The sequence below is a fragment of the Notothenia rossii genome (assembly GCF_949606895.1).
Source record: "Notothenia rossii genome assembly, chromosome: 9".
NCBI lineage: Eukaryota > Metazoa > Chordata > Actinopteri > Perciformes > Nototheniidae > Notothenia > Notothenia rossii.
This window is the reverse complement of record NC_136907.1, coordinates 65,621,192-65,635,315: the sequence shown is the minus strand read 5'-3', so window position 1 is coordinate 65,635,315 and position 14,124 is coordinate 65,621,192. Positions and strand designations below refer to the sequence as shown.

Genomic DNA, 14,124 nt, shown 5'->3' with positions numbered 1-14,124 from the left:
TGCTAACGCTAACAGACCGATGATAAAGCTCAGGTAGGAAAAAGTCAGCATTTTACTAGAGAACCATATTTACAAGAATAACTAATTACTGTGTAGTCATTTTAACACTTCTTAAAAACTATTAAAGCTAGTACAAGAAAAAGCGTCATTTCCAAATCTAATCAAGTGCAAGACACAGCCGCTAACCGTTCTCTAATATTTGATAAGCATTAGCATCCTGGCTCCTATGCAGTTGTCCCAGTACCAAAATCCAACAAAAATAATGTAGTTAGCTAGTTTTTTTTGGCAAGGTTTATATAAAAGACATAATCCTACAAACTCTTTTAATAGGGAATATTTTTTCTTAATGGTGTACAATGCACACAACCTCAGTATGTTGAGAAATCCAAATCTAGTTAGACCTGGTTACATTTTTAAGCTTCTGTTGGACAATTGTTGGTCCTGGGAGGGGTTTGTAACACGAGGAGGCTACTTATCTGTGAAATTGTGAACATTGAATATTTTTGCTGACACATTTAGCTTCAGGCCTTTAAGGTAGCACAGTTGAAACCTTTGAACGCTATTTGTTACTTTGATTAAAGTGTGTAGACTTTTGCCTTTCACTTTAACACTAAATTAAAAGTGCTGAGGAGGAATGGCGCAGCGGTAGTAATACTGTAGAAAAAGCAGTTATTTTCCATTTATACTTTACGATTTCCTTGTGGGCTAAACTGGTTTTTTGAAACTTGGCTCCTTGTCTACTAGCAGCAGTTGTTGCACTGCAAGTTGTAGCGATCAGTTTTCACTGTTAGGGCTGAGTAAATATTTCAACATCATGATAGAAATATGCCACAATATCATTCCTTCTAAAGTTGAATTGTAATCAAACGGCACAGCTTAAATCTTACATACTAAAATATAAAATTGTGGCCCACTAAAAGACAAAAAAAAACTTTAAATCAATGCGATGATTATGTGTTGTTATCAAGTGGGTTTTGAATAGTTTAATACTGCAACATATTAGTGTTGTGATAATGCTGTGATCCTTTTTGCTACATTGATTCAACCCATACCGCTCACTCTTACTCCTCCAGTGGTATCTTCCCACTCATGCTGTGTTCCTTCTGACCTGATACGTCTTATCAAAAGCTTTTTGTACTTTAATTATTGTCTTAAGCTGAGGGTAGCATTCAGCGGATAGAAGAGTAATTGTGTTGCAAATACCTTCTAACATGTATTACATTTAATGCCATTGCAGGGATACATTCACACCCAGAACAACAACCAGTACCAGCCAACTTGCCCTTGAAATGAACTCTTTAATTTTGATTTAGGTGAACCAGCATATGTCTTTTGCTGAGATTTTAAACATTGTAACTGTTAATCAATAACCCGTTAACGGCAGAAGGGGTTGGGGGTTGTGTGGGAAGAGTGTATTTTTCTCAAAGATGAATCCTCTCTGTTGATATGACCTTCTCTCAGTAATCTGCATAGTAAAGGTTTTGAATAATCACTTCTGTGGGAATGTAGCATTAGTCCAAATGAAAATAGACTTTTTGTTAGCGCCCTGATAATTGGCAATGCAGTTGATGCACACTCTGGTCACAGAGATGGATCCTTAAAAGCCTCTTTAGCTGCAGTAATTGACCAGTGCAGAGGGAGGTGGCAAACATTGAGGGAAGAGGGAAATGAGAGAGAGGCAGCAAGGGTGAGAGGATGAAGGAAGGGGCCCTCTGTGTCCTTTTCATTCCCATTTACTCCACACAGTATACCTTGCTCCCAAAATAGAAGGAATGTTTAGTCTGTTCTCAGGACAAAGGAACGTGGGTGGATCAGAGGGTGGAGTTTAGCTGTACAGTATGGCATTTTATCAAATATAAATGATCTTGACATCTGCGTTCATTGTTTTCACATTAGCCCACTGTTTATGGTTCAGTAAATCAATGGTTCTCAACCTGGTCGTTGGAACCCAATAGAAGATAGTGGGGTCCATATTTGTCTTTACACAAGCTTATATAACATGCCATTATTTGTCTGATTTTGAAAGGCATTATTCTCTTTATTCAGGCACCACCTTACCCTCTGCAATCATTTTCAGGTATCTTTGTTGTTGCAAAAGGGTCACACACACATCTAAAGTTATAGCTTTATAGTTTCTGAAGCTTCAAAGGAACTGTAGAGGTAGAATTGATTTAACCTTGTTCACCCTGATGGGTCGAGCATTTACCACCATGGCTATCATAGGGAGTGTGGCTATTTAACCCATATTGATCCATTTGTATCAACATCAAGCACAAGTACTGCTTGGTTCCTTGCTTCAGGGTAACATAGATCATAATAACAACCTAATATTAACTAATAACTAGTATTTAGTGACTTCAACTTAAGCGTACTTAGCAAGACAGAAGACTGTTTGAGCTCTGCCTATTTGTATAGGTTTTGTATTGCAATACCGCTGCCCTTATTTCTGATCATGCGTGCCCTCTGTCACATGATATTTACCCTGCAACTACTCTGTATTGACAACACTCCACCAGAGCTGCTCCAAGAGAAGGAGACGAGTCGTTCAATAACACATTACTGGAGCGAATCAATCGTTTTTATTTCAAGGCCTTCTGTTTAGGGTATTCTTTCCATTTACATGACATGAGGCCACATGTTTAAAAAAAAGCTAATATTCATTAAAGTCCTGACACTGTGTCAATCATATGGCACTTCTGCATGTAACATTGTAACCACGTGACCTTCCTTTGTGGCTTGTTTTGTTTGACTTTGGAAAGTTGGTGCCAAATCCCAGCTTCAGCTGTTTGCACTAAAGAAATTACACTAATCCCCCCTTTCTCATTTCTCAGCAATTAATACCCTAGCCACACGGAGAGACGGTAACGAAAACGAACTCGATATCAAAAAAGTCTTCCTTCCACACGCAATCGGCACCAGAAACGTGTTCGTCCACACGAGACCGCTCGACCCGCTGGATACGCTGTAGTACATATACGGGCCTGTAAGTGGCGCTGTACTTCCGCCACAAAATACACCAAAAGCAGCGAAGAAGACTTCACGAGCATGCATGGTTGCCATGGTTGCCTTTCTGTTTATTCTCCACGGTGGAATTAGCAGCAGAGGTGGGGAGAGGCAGGGGCCAGGGCTCTGGCTCCTTTTCTCCCTCCCCGAGGCAAGCGTGTGCTCCTGCTTTAAATCTCTCCGGTAGTCCACCGGCAGATGAAAAACACCCACCTCTCCGCCTCTTCCAAGGGACGAGGGGACTGTGCAGCAGGGTTTCCGTTAGAATTTGTATTCACCGGTCAACATTGTTAGGGAATAATTTCCTTAGGTATTCAAACTTTGACACAGTTCATCATTTTCTCCTCTCACTGTCTCCTTTCTCATGGCATAGGTCTACGGCCTTGGGTATTGCTTCTATCTCTCTTTAGGAGGGGCAGCTTGGGCGCATTGTGGTTGCCAGTCTATGACAGAGCACAAACCGCCATGAGGTAGTTTACTGTTCAGGGACGTAGGTTCCCTGGCGCACATTCTTTTCTATGGACGAGAGCTCTAGTTAGATTCATGGTCCATATTGCTTTAGTCTCACTGATGAAGAATGTTGATTATCACACTACAAACTAGTTAAAACCTTGAGCTACAGAAAGAGTTCTTCAGAATTGGTTTGGCAACCGCTGTGTCAACTCGTGACACACCACCTGTCTTGTCAATTCTCCGACCGTAACTCCAAATAAACCACCAGTGTTTGCCATCAAAGCTCCAGCTCTCCTCTTGTCTCTCTGAGTCCTCCTGACTCTCCATTGCTACAGAAGTTTCCCCCACAAAGATGTCCGTTAAAGTTTGAATCTTCCGGACAAAATTATAAAAGTGCCGATCAAAGGTCTTCTTTGTTATTTATTGAGCTTTAAAACCAATGAATAACGACTCTATATTATAATATAAGAATAATATGCGGAGTCTCTCTTTTCCTCCCCCTCTCCTGACAGCCCGTCAGTATTTTCGTTATCAGGAAATGATCGTATAGGGCGTAATCACGGAGCCGTTTGGCCCCCCAGAGCGCTGCGTCTGCAGATCTACCCCCCTTGGGACCCGTTATCGTTTTTGCGTTTCCCCGTCGTCCTCGTGCGGCCGAACCGTCTATATGATAGAGAACTATAGCGGATACGACCCGTATCATCTCCGTGTGGCTGCAGCCTAAGTCTTAGTTCATGGATCTTGAAAGCTGGGCAGCATTGTATGCTGCAATTTTTTTATAGAAAATAATCAGGCTTTGATTGCAATCTTTATGTTTGGTTTGAAAATAAATTCTTCATCCTTCTACATAATAATGTAGTAATTCAAATACAACTTCCCGGCCTCCCTATATACAGTGGGGCAAAAAAGTATTTAGTCAGCCACCAATTGTGCAAGTTCTCCCACTTAAAAAGATGAGAGAGGCCTGTAATTTTCATCCTAGTCTAGTCACCTCTACTATGAGAGACAAAATGAGAAGAAAAAAAAATCCAGAAAATCACATTGTCTGATTTTTAAAGAATTTATTTGCAAATGATGGTGGAAAATAAGTATTTGGTCAATAACAAAAGTTCATCTCAATACTTTGTTATATACCCTTTGTTGGCAATGACAGAGGTCAAACGTTTTCTGTAAGTCTTCACAAGGTTTTCACACACTGTTGCTGGTATTTTGGCCCATTCCTCCATGCAGATCTCCTCTAGAGCAGGGGTTCCCAAAGTGGGGGTCCATTCATCCATTTGGTTTCATCTGACCATATGACCCCCGAGTCGGGATCGCGAGATGATTACAAAATAAAAATGGAAAATAAAAAAATAAAATTTATAATTTTTTTAAAAATTATTATTAATAATAACGTTAGCATAGGCATTTTTTTCTTTGACAGTCCACTAGCGCAGTGTTTCTCAAACTTTTTCCCCCCCGCCAGTCTCTGGCACTGTATTTTGGGGGTCGCGGGCTGAAAGGTTTGGGAACCCCTGCTCTAGAGCAGTGATGTTTTGGGGCTGTTGCTGGGCAACACAGACTTTCAACTCCCTCATAACATTTTCTATGGGGTTGAGATCTGGAGACTGGCTAAGCCACTCCTTCGTTGCCCGGGCGGTGTGTTTGGGATCATTGTCATGCTGAAAGACCCAGCCACATTTCATCTTCAATGCCCTTGCTGATGGAAGGAGGTTGTCACTCAAAATCTCACGATACATGGCCCCATTCATTCTTTCCTTTACACGGATCAGTCGTCCTGGTCCCTTTGCAGAAAAACAGCCCCAAAGCATGATGTTTCCACCCCCATGTTTCACAGTAGGTATGGTGTTCTTTGGATGCAACTCAGCATTCTTTCTTCTCCAAACACGTCTAGTTGAGTTTCTACCAAAAAGTTCTATTTTGGTTTCATCTGACCATATGACATTCTCCCAGTCCTCTTCTGGATCATCTAAATGCTCTCTAGCAAACTTCAGACGGGCCTGGACATGTACTGGCTTAAGCAGGGGGACACGTCTGGCACTGCAGGATTTGAGTCCCTGGCGGCGTAGTGTGCTACTGATGGTAGCCTTTGTTACTTTGGTCCCAGCTCTCTGCAGGTCATTGACTAGGTCCCCCCGTGTGGTTCTGGGATTTTTGCTCACCGTTCTTGTGATCATTTTGACCCCACGGGGTGAGATCTTGCGTGGAGCCCCAGATCGAGGGAGATTATCAGTGGTCTTGTATGTCTTCCATTTTCTAATAATTGCTCCCACAGTTGATTTCTTCACACCAAGCTGCTTACCTATTGCAGATTCAGTCTTCCCAGCCTGGTGCAGGTCTACAATTTTGTTTCTGGTGTCCTTTGACAGCTCTTTGGTCTTGGCCATAGTGGAGTCTGGAGTGTGACTGTTTGAGGTTGTGGACAGGTGTCTTTTATACTGATAACGAGTTCAAACAGGTGCCATTAATACAGTTAACAAGTGGAGGACAGAGGAGGCTCTTAAAGAAGAAGTTACAGGTCTGTGAGAGCCAGAAATCTTGTTTGTTTGTAGGTGATGCAAATAAAGTCTTTAAAAATCAGACAATGTGATTTTCTGGATTTCTTTTTCTCATTTTGTCTCTCATGGTTGAGGTATACCTAGGATGAAAATTACAGGCCTCTCTCATCTTTTTAAGTGGGATAACTTGCACAATTGGTGGCTGACTAAATACTTTTTTTCCCCACTGTACATATATCTACTATCCATTATAGCGCCCTAGAGGAATCACTGTGGAAATCCATTGAGTTTTAAAGGATATGGGCGAGCCTCTTGAAGAGTGTAAAGCAATTTGTGCAACCCTACTATCCTTTCCGCAAGGATGGCCTGTCAATGTCAGGCCAATTGCACGGCCTAACAGGTCTGATAAGATGTGACACTTGTAAGCTAACTACCAAATAAGACAGAGACAACGAGAAAACAACTGGTGGCCGTTTTTTTCAGACAAAGGGAGAGAATAGTGGTTGGCAAATATTACCATCATAAAAAAAAAAGGACAGAGAAATGTTGAACGCGCACATGGGAAGGAGAATGCTAAATTTTCATCTCTGATTCTGAAGAATAATAGACTAGGAGTCAAGATACATTGACACCGCCACTGCACGTGGAATTCCTTTCATAAACTAGACGAATGCATCGTTCTAGTGCATTGATCTATAATATGTAGACTCCAAAACATCGCCAATACCTATAGAAATGCATCTGAGGCAGCGCTGCTATTTATACCTGAGTGCTCCATCAGTGTGTGCTATCCTTTTGAACTTCACAGCCCCAGGCAGAGGCGAGGCCTGTAGTGGCTCCTTCTTGCTGCTTACTAAAGTGTTTTCACAGTAAAACATCGTCAACACCCCGCCCCCGACCTTGCTACCCCCCCACATACAGACACACGCTGCACTGGGGGTTTGGTAGAGGATATTGTGACCATCTCTAAACTAGGGGATCGGAGCAGTGGGCCATATCTGACTTTCTGTTTGCATCCACATCAGCTAAGTGGGGTTAAAATAGGATGCTTTTCTGGACATGAATTACTTTTTTTCCTGAAATATGCATTTAAAGAAATTATGAATTGAGCAGTAGGTCTACAAAGGCATAAGTCGACACCCAATAGTGTCAGGTTTCATTATACGCCATCGTATGTGTGTGTATGCGTGCTTGAGTTAAGTGTTTTCCATCTCACACCTTTAATTTCCCGAGCAGCTATTAAATGTTAATAGGAAGCAGGATGTTTACTTTGAGAAGTCTTTATAATGGCCCTGAGAGCAAACGTCTCTAAATTCATCTTGAGTGAAGTCCCTGCTCACTTTGCTTGCCTGAATCAGAAGAGGCAAGCCAATACATGTCATGGGTGTGTGTGTGAGAGATGCCTTGTAAAGTGAGAAAGAGTAGAGAGGGAGTGCTGGAATAAAAACAGATGCAGGACGGCAACAGATATTCCACATAGTTCATTGTCTCGGGTCAGGCATCAAAAATAGCTTTATAACTTCCCTGTCGTAACCTTTAGCATACGTGCTCATGAATGCTCTGTGTAATGGTCATCAAGTGAAAGTCGTTTTTTTAAATTGATGAAAATGTAAATGGCCAGCTCCAAATGTTATTAATTACTATAATGGGATGGTTTATTATTTTCAGCTTTGATTGCGGCCATCTTGACTTTTACACACTAAGGATTTGTGATGTGTTTCTTCAACGATATGCTTTAGTCTTTCTGTCAGATTTGGTTTCTTTTGATCTAGATTGATTTTGAAAGCCTTTTTTCTTGCCCGGGCGGTAAAATTACATTGTTTCAAAAGCTGGTTTAGTTTTTGTTACCATTTTGTTAACAATTTCTGTTGCTGCGTATGGAAAGGCATTGTGTTTATGTCAATAAGGTACTATTGCTGCTGACCTGCCCAGATACTCAGACAATATTGATTTTGTAGGGGGTGTTTGATGTCACTCCTTTTGTACATCATCTGGACCAGTATGACTAGTGATCATGCACACACACACACACACACACACACACACACACACACACACACACACACACACACACACACACACACACACACACACACACACACACACACACACACACACACACAGGCATACAGAAAACCTGTTACCAGCAACACTAGAAGGGAAGTACATGATGACATGATGAATAGCATTCTCTGCTGCAGATTTCCAAAACGGTTTGTATTGACTTCTCTTAGTGTAAGTGTGTTAGTTATTACTCTTCAAGGTTTTAATCTTTTATTGCAACAATAATATGCCATTCATTGTCTGCCGCTATTACTCTGCTCATGTGATGCTTCAGAACAAATCCAATCTCCCTCGACACAGTCTGTCCCTGAGCTTGTGACCCCTCCGGCACAGCCTACGATGAAGTATTGTAATACCAGTGCTCTGCTGTACACCGATTGAACGAGCATCATAGAGATCTACAGAAGGATTTCTATACACAGCAATACTCTTACTATTTATAGGAATGTTCTTAAGGAAAACGTAAAGGAATAGTGCACAGTAAAAGCATTTGGGATTTCCTCTTTTTTAATTAAGGAATCATATTCAGCTTGCAAAACGAGTGTTTGGTAGTCTGACAGCAGTCATTTGAATGCTCTCATGTGGTCAGTGACGTATGTGGTCATGAGTCTTCCCTCCTAGCTAGCTGCCTGTTTGCATGTTTCCTTCATTATGACAGTGAAATAATGCTCCTCGCTTCTGACAGGATGCTCTGCATTGCATGCTTCCTGCTGCAGTGCTTTGCTGTGTTCTTAAGGTTAGCCAGGGAAAGACAGTCTTCACACTTCCTGAGTTGCTTGTAATAGGTTCTATTTTCCTCTGGGGTGCCCTGCTGTCACCACACACATTAATCTCTCTATGCCTAGGTGAGGCACAAGGGACAGCAGAAGCTCTAAGTTTATTTATCTGTGGGAATGGCTTATTGTGGAAATGTCATGTTCCTGTTTGTTTGTACATTCTGACATACAGAAGGCCTGCACACTTGCCTTCCTTTCCTAGACTGTCATGATCTCAGGGTTTAAACTGTTTGTGCCTATGGCATTGAAGGATATCGCTCAATCTGGCCTGACCTGAGATCTGCGTGCCAGATCTGCTTTTCATTTCCCATCTTATAGCTATCCTTCCCTGAGGACAGCAGTCAGCTTCACCCCACACCACTGCATAATTATTGTGCTGCCATAAGTACTTGAAAAGGATGATGAAGTATAATGAGAGAGAGGCTAGACTGTGTACAGGCAGCCAATGATTTTTAGCCAAAGAAAGGTATTTTCCATGATACACAGGATGACCCCTCCTCATCCTCCAGGCTCTAGCTGTCTCCTGATAAATGTGTCAAGGTGCAAACTCTCTTTCCCTCTATGCAGGGTTAAAGTTTCCTTTTGTGCAGAGCTTGCATTTTTGGTGGCCCAGCAGACTTCCTCTGCTTAGGTTACATGGAAATAATCCTACATCTGTTTTTTTAAAGTTTCTTTGTTTAAGGAGACTGCTTCCCTATTAAAAAGGCACGTCGGGTGGCCTAATTGTCATGGTCTACTTTTGAACCTTTGTTGTTTGTGAGAGACATTGCAGACATCATTAAGCTATCTCATGGCGCAAATTCCTGAGTGTAGTCCAGTGATTGTCAAAATCAGCAGGGGCCCCCTTTGCCCTTTCTTTTGATGCCGTTTCAGCTGTGTTTGTGTCAGAGTGCTATCAGTTACTGTGTTCTGCATCGCTCAAAGATCCAGTAGCTCTGTTTTGTGCAGATTTTTCACTGTGTGGGAGGAAGGAGGAGACTGTGGTGTAGTGGTGGGATGGTTAGGAAATAAAAACACTAAAGCACAAACTATATCAAAGAAAAATGCCCTTCCGGTGGGTTTTTACTTGTGGTCTGATAACGAGAATTTCAATACAAACAGATCAAAGAGAAATGCCTGTGGCATCCTTTTTGCTCCCATAAGGAACTAATCAATGAGTATGACCCATAGACTGGTATGAGCCCATGTTGTCAATAGCTGCTCTTTAGTTCTTGAAGAAAGGGGGGGGGGGGGCACAGGATATTTGTGTGCTAACCCAATCACCCAATATATAAACAAAGTGATAAAGAAAAATACTGTGGAATCTCCCATTTGAGCATTGTTTGGTTTGAAGAGTAACATCACATAACTACAGTTTGTTTTCACCAGTTTATACCCAGAAGCTTAATGATCTACCATCAGTAGGATTGCCTTTCTGCCACAGCTTTTGGATGATTCAATTCTATAAAGATGTGAGGGATACTTTAAGAGAAATGTGTCCTCTTCTCAGAGACTGTGCCTGTAAACTGTGGGTTGAACAGTGTGCACACGCCCCCACACTGTTTGGTTTCCTTTGCTGCGTGGTCACTATGTTCTACTGAGGATGCAATTTGCCTTCACCAAGAAAAATCTGTTCGATCTGCAGTAACCCCAGACCAGGGTTCATTGGTTCCTAATCAGGGAAGTGCTGTTTGCTGACAATGCTGCACTGGCCTGTCAGTCACAGGAAGCACTCCAAAAACTAATCAGCAGCTTTGCACATGCCTGAATCCAGTTTGGTCTTGCCAAGCATTTCCATCTGAGACCATAGCTTTGAGGGCGTGGAGCTTTAACAATGTATTGATAAAGCTCCACACCTTCCCAATGAGGTCTGGGTTAGGCCCATGCAGAACACCCTCATGAACCTGGAGACTTGAACAGTTAGCATCAGTAAACAGATGACAAATTAAAGGCCTCAACAAATGCAAGTGGGCACAAACGGTCCTTGGTTTTATGAGCCTGAAAATGCTTAAATGATGCGAATCATTGGCCTTTACAGTCACCAGATCTCAATGTAATTACACACACACACGGGAGACTTGGGAGCTCACAATTTGTAATGTATGTGGAAAAGTAGCGAATCCCATTTTTCAATTGTATCGATAAGACCTTGATTAGTCGATTGTTTCTCCAACTAAAGGAAACATTGGTTTATTAGCTCAACATTAGAGTTATGTAGGAAGCTCAACAAATCAGATATATGGGAGGAGATCAGTGTTCTGGAACCATCTGGTACGTTTGACCCTGAGGAATGAGAATCCAAAGCGACTAAAATACAGATGCACGCCACTCCTCACCTGTGACACCTGCTTGCAGCACTTGAGAAAAGATTCTAATTATGCCAAAAAAATCGAACTCAATCAAACCTTTGTTATCTTTCAGTGCAGATATACAGTACGCCTCGATGTCTTCTCATCATTAAGTTACGCTTCACAGATCGAGTGGCCGAGATAGGCAGTGGAATCTTGGACGTCATGTGACCAGTAAAAGGTCATGGTAGCCTGTGGGTATACAGTAGGGTGCGGCTACACTGAGTGCATTTAGTGGTCAACTAATCTCTTTCAGTTGTAAAACAATGGGCCTCCTTTAGCTGTGTACTTGACATGAGGCTAGGTGGCTACTATTACTAGAGACTGGTATTTATATATTCTGGTTTTGCCAACCTCAGCAAACCTGCCAAAGCTTCTTTGGGGATTATTATCATCATCCATTGGCTATTTGGCTTGATCAACGATGATGTAATTTCCACTTTGTATAGTGTGTTGAAAATTCATTTCAATTGGGCTATTTTTAATAGTTTGTATGTCCTACTTGTTTTATCACCCCAGAGTTCCTTGGTTAGCATCTGTGCTAAGTTTCTTTTATGTTTCATCAGATTAGTTAGTGGTAGATTTATGTCAGTAGAACACAGGCTTCAGCAGGGCATTGTGGGAATGCTGATCTTGTGGGTTGTGGAGGATTAGGGTCAGATTGAGGAAGGAGCTCAGGTCTCTTTTCCTTTCATCAAACTATGGTTTCTCATTCTTCAGCTCCATCTACAGGACATGTTCCTTTTTTATATGTATTAACATTTATTCTAAAATCTCTTTACTTGTAATTTAGTTTATCCTGTCATTTCTTTATATGTGCATGTGAGCATTTTTCCATAGCTTACCACAGGGTGTACTTTCCCAGTCACAATGCAGTGGCCTGTTCAGTGCACATGACGCCTTATACATAACCGAAGAATTCAAATCCCATGCAGTCTGTGAGCAGTGAACCGTCACTTTTCTCCCAGCAGTACACAGAGAAGGGGTCTCGAGGTTATTTGGTTCAAACTCAGCAGGTCTTGCACCGATCGTCCCGCTCTCAGCTCATTGGCTTTGTCATTCCAGCTGCGATAGTGTCTGTGAACAGAGAGCATTATTCATGTCCTCAGAAGGGGGCAAGTCCTAATTGAAATTCCGGTCTTTTCCACTGGAATGAAGCAAGCCCGCAGACACCCACTGTATTATGCTGGCCCTGTCACCTTGAAAGGCCCATCTGGAGGCTGTTACATTCTTGAGCAGCAGCAATGGACCATTAGGGAAACATATAGTGAAGTATAAGAGAAAAGGATGAATGAAGCAGGACAAACGATTTTGGCTTTGCGAGAATAGCAGCATTACTGTGCTGGTCACTATTCGTTGGTGATGTGAAGCCATCTTCCACACTGCAGTAACTGAAGGGCTGGACTGTCTGTGGTTGCTGGCTGCCAGTGTGGTCTGCATGCTAATGGTTGGGTGAATGAATCCGTGCCATTCTGATAGAGGAGAATTGAGCACAAGGAACCTCTTTCTAGTTGGTTCACTCTCACAGCAGCCTACTGTCCTGGTCTGTCTGCTGCCTCTGAACAATAACTGTATGTGCTGATTAATTGCCTTTATCTAATGTCTCAACATTTGTCACGCGCTGTAGCTGTGAAAGTGAGAATAATTGTTTAAGCATATGGATGATTTTTTTCAAAGAACAGTCCACTTTCAAAAGAGATCTAATTTATACTGATAGAAGCATTAATTGCCAGGCCATTCTTGCATGCTTTTCTGGATGTAACTGGCTTCCAAGCTGTAAACTAGTTTCAGGTGTTTCTTTGTGTTAAAAGTCTCAGTATTCAAACGTTAAATGTTGTCTGTCTTGTATCATACCAACACATTGATTTAGTAACTTTGACCTGTTTCTGTGAGCATCAGCTAAGATCCCATATTTTACTCAGGATAAATACTGGACGGGGTAGATATTACATCTCTGGCCAAGTTTACATTTCATGTCTCTCTTGAGTTCTTAGCAGCAAGTTACTATTTTCAAAGTCACTCAAGCATCACAAGCTGTAGCATAACTTACACATATTACAGGAGTCAAACTATACAATAATGGTAACTGCAAATACTTTGTTAATGTACGTATCACCTTGTTTTATTACCTTGGTGAATAAACACATCATTTCTCACTCGTATGAATGGCCCTGATGGAGGTCGGCGCTCTCCAAGTGTCCGACTAGTTTTGTATATATTTTAGTAAATGTTGTAGTATTCTTGCAGTTGAGAATATTTGGGAAATATACATTCGTACTAACCTAGCTGACACTTTTTGTCATACCCTTACATTATTGGCATACCATTGTGAAATGTGTGTCAAATGTCATTTCAAATCTTTACCTCATGGAGTTAGATATGCCAACCATATTCCATACAGCAAGCTAACATTAGTCGGATAGCAAGGAAACAATTATAAATGGTGATGTGTGCTTTTATTTTTAAAATATATATGTTGCTTTGTTGCTGAACATGCCACTTTTTGTGTCTTTGCGTGTTGCAGAACACCTATAACACTTGCCTTCTTCCTTTTTCTCTCCCCCAGGGATCGAGCTCTGCCTACCAGGATGGCGTTTCTCCATGACCATGGTGGCTAGCTTTGTGGTGCTGGGCGGTCAGCTGCTGATGCCTGGAGTGGCGTACCTCTGTCGCGACTGGCAGGTCCTCCAAGCTGTCATCATCTGTCCCCTGCTGCTGATGTTGTCTTACATCTGGTAAGGAAAATACCTGGGCATCTGCTGCACTTTGGCACCAACCCATCTTTTTGTTTTCTGTTGAATTTTAAAAGGAGTTTATCAGTTTAAAAAGAAGCTGAAATATGTGACGCCATCTGCAATCATACTCAATGTCCAATGTCTCAATAAGACCTTGTTAAGCCATAGATGCTCTAAGATAGGGGTGCCCAATACGTCGATCGCAAGGGTAGTGTGGGTAGATCACATGGCATTGAATTTTTTTTTTTTTTTTAACTTTTTTTTTTTT

At 41.8% G+C, this 14,124-nt stretch overlaps 1 protein-coding gene across 1 annotated transcript in view; it reads left to right on the top strand.

Moving 5' to 3' along the window:
• LOC307018984 (solute carrier family 22 member 23-like) overlaps positions 1-14,124 on the top strand; it is a 34,757-nt gene that overhangs the window by 7,855 nt on the left and 12,778 nt on the right. The window contains exon 5 of the mRNA XM_079649571.1: positions 13,688-13,856. Within this exon, the coding sequence (XP_079505697.1) occupies positions 13,688-13,856 (169 nt within the window). The remainder of the gene's footprint in view (positions 1-13,687; positions 13,857-14,124) is intronic.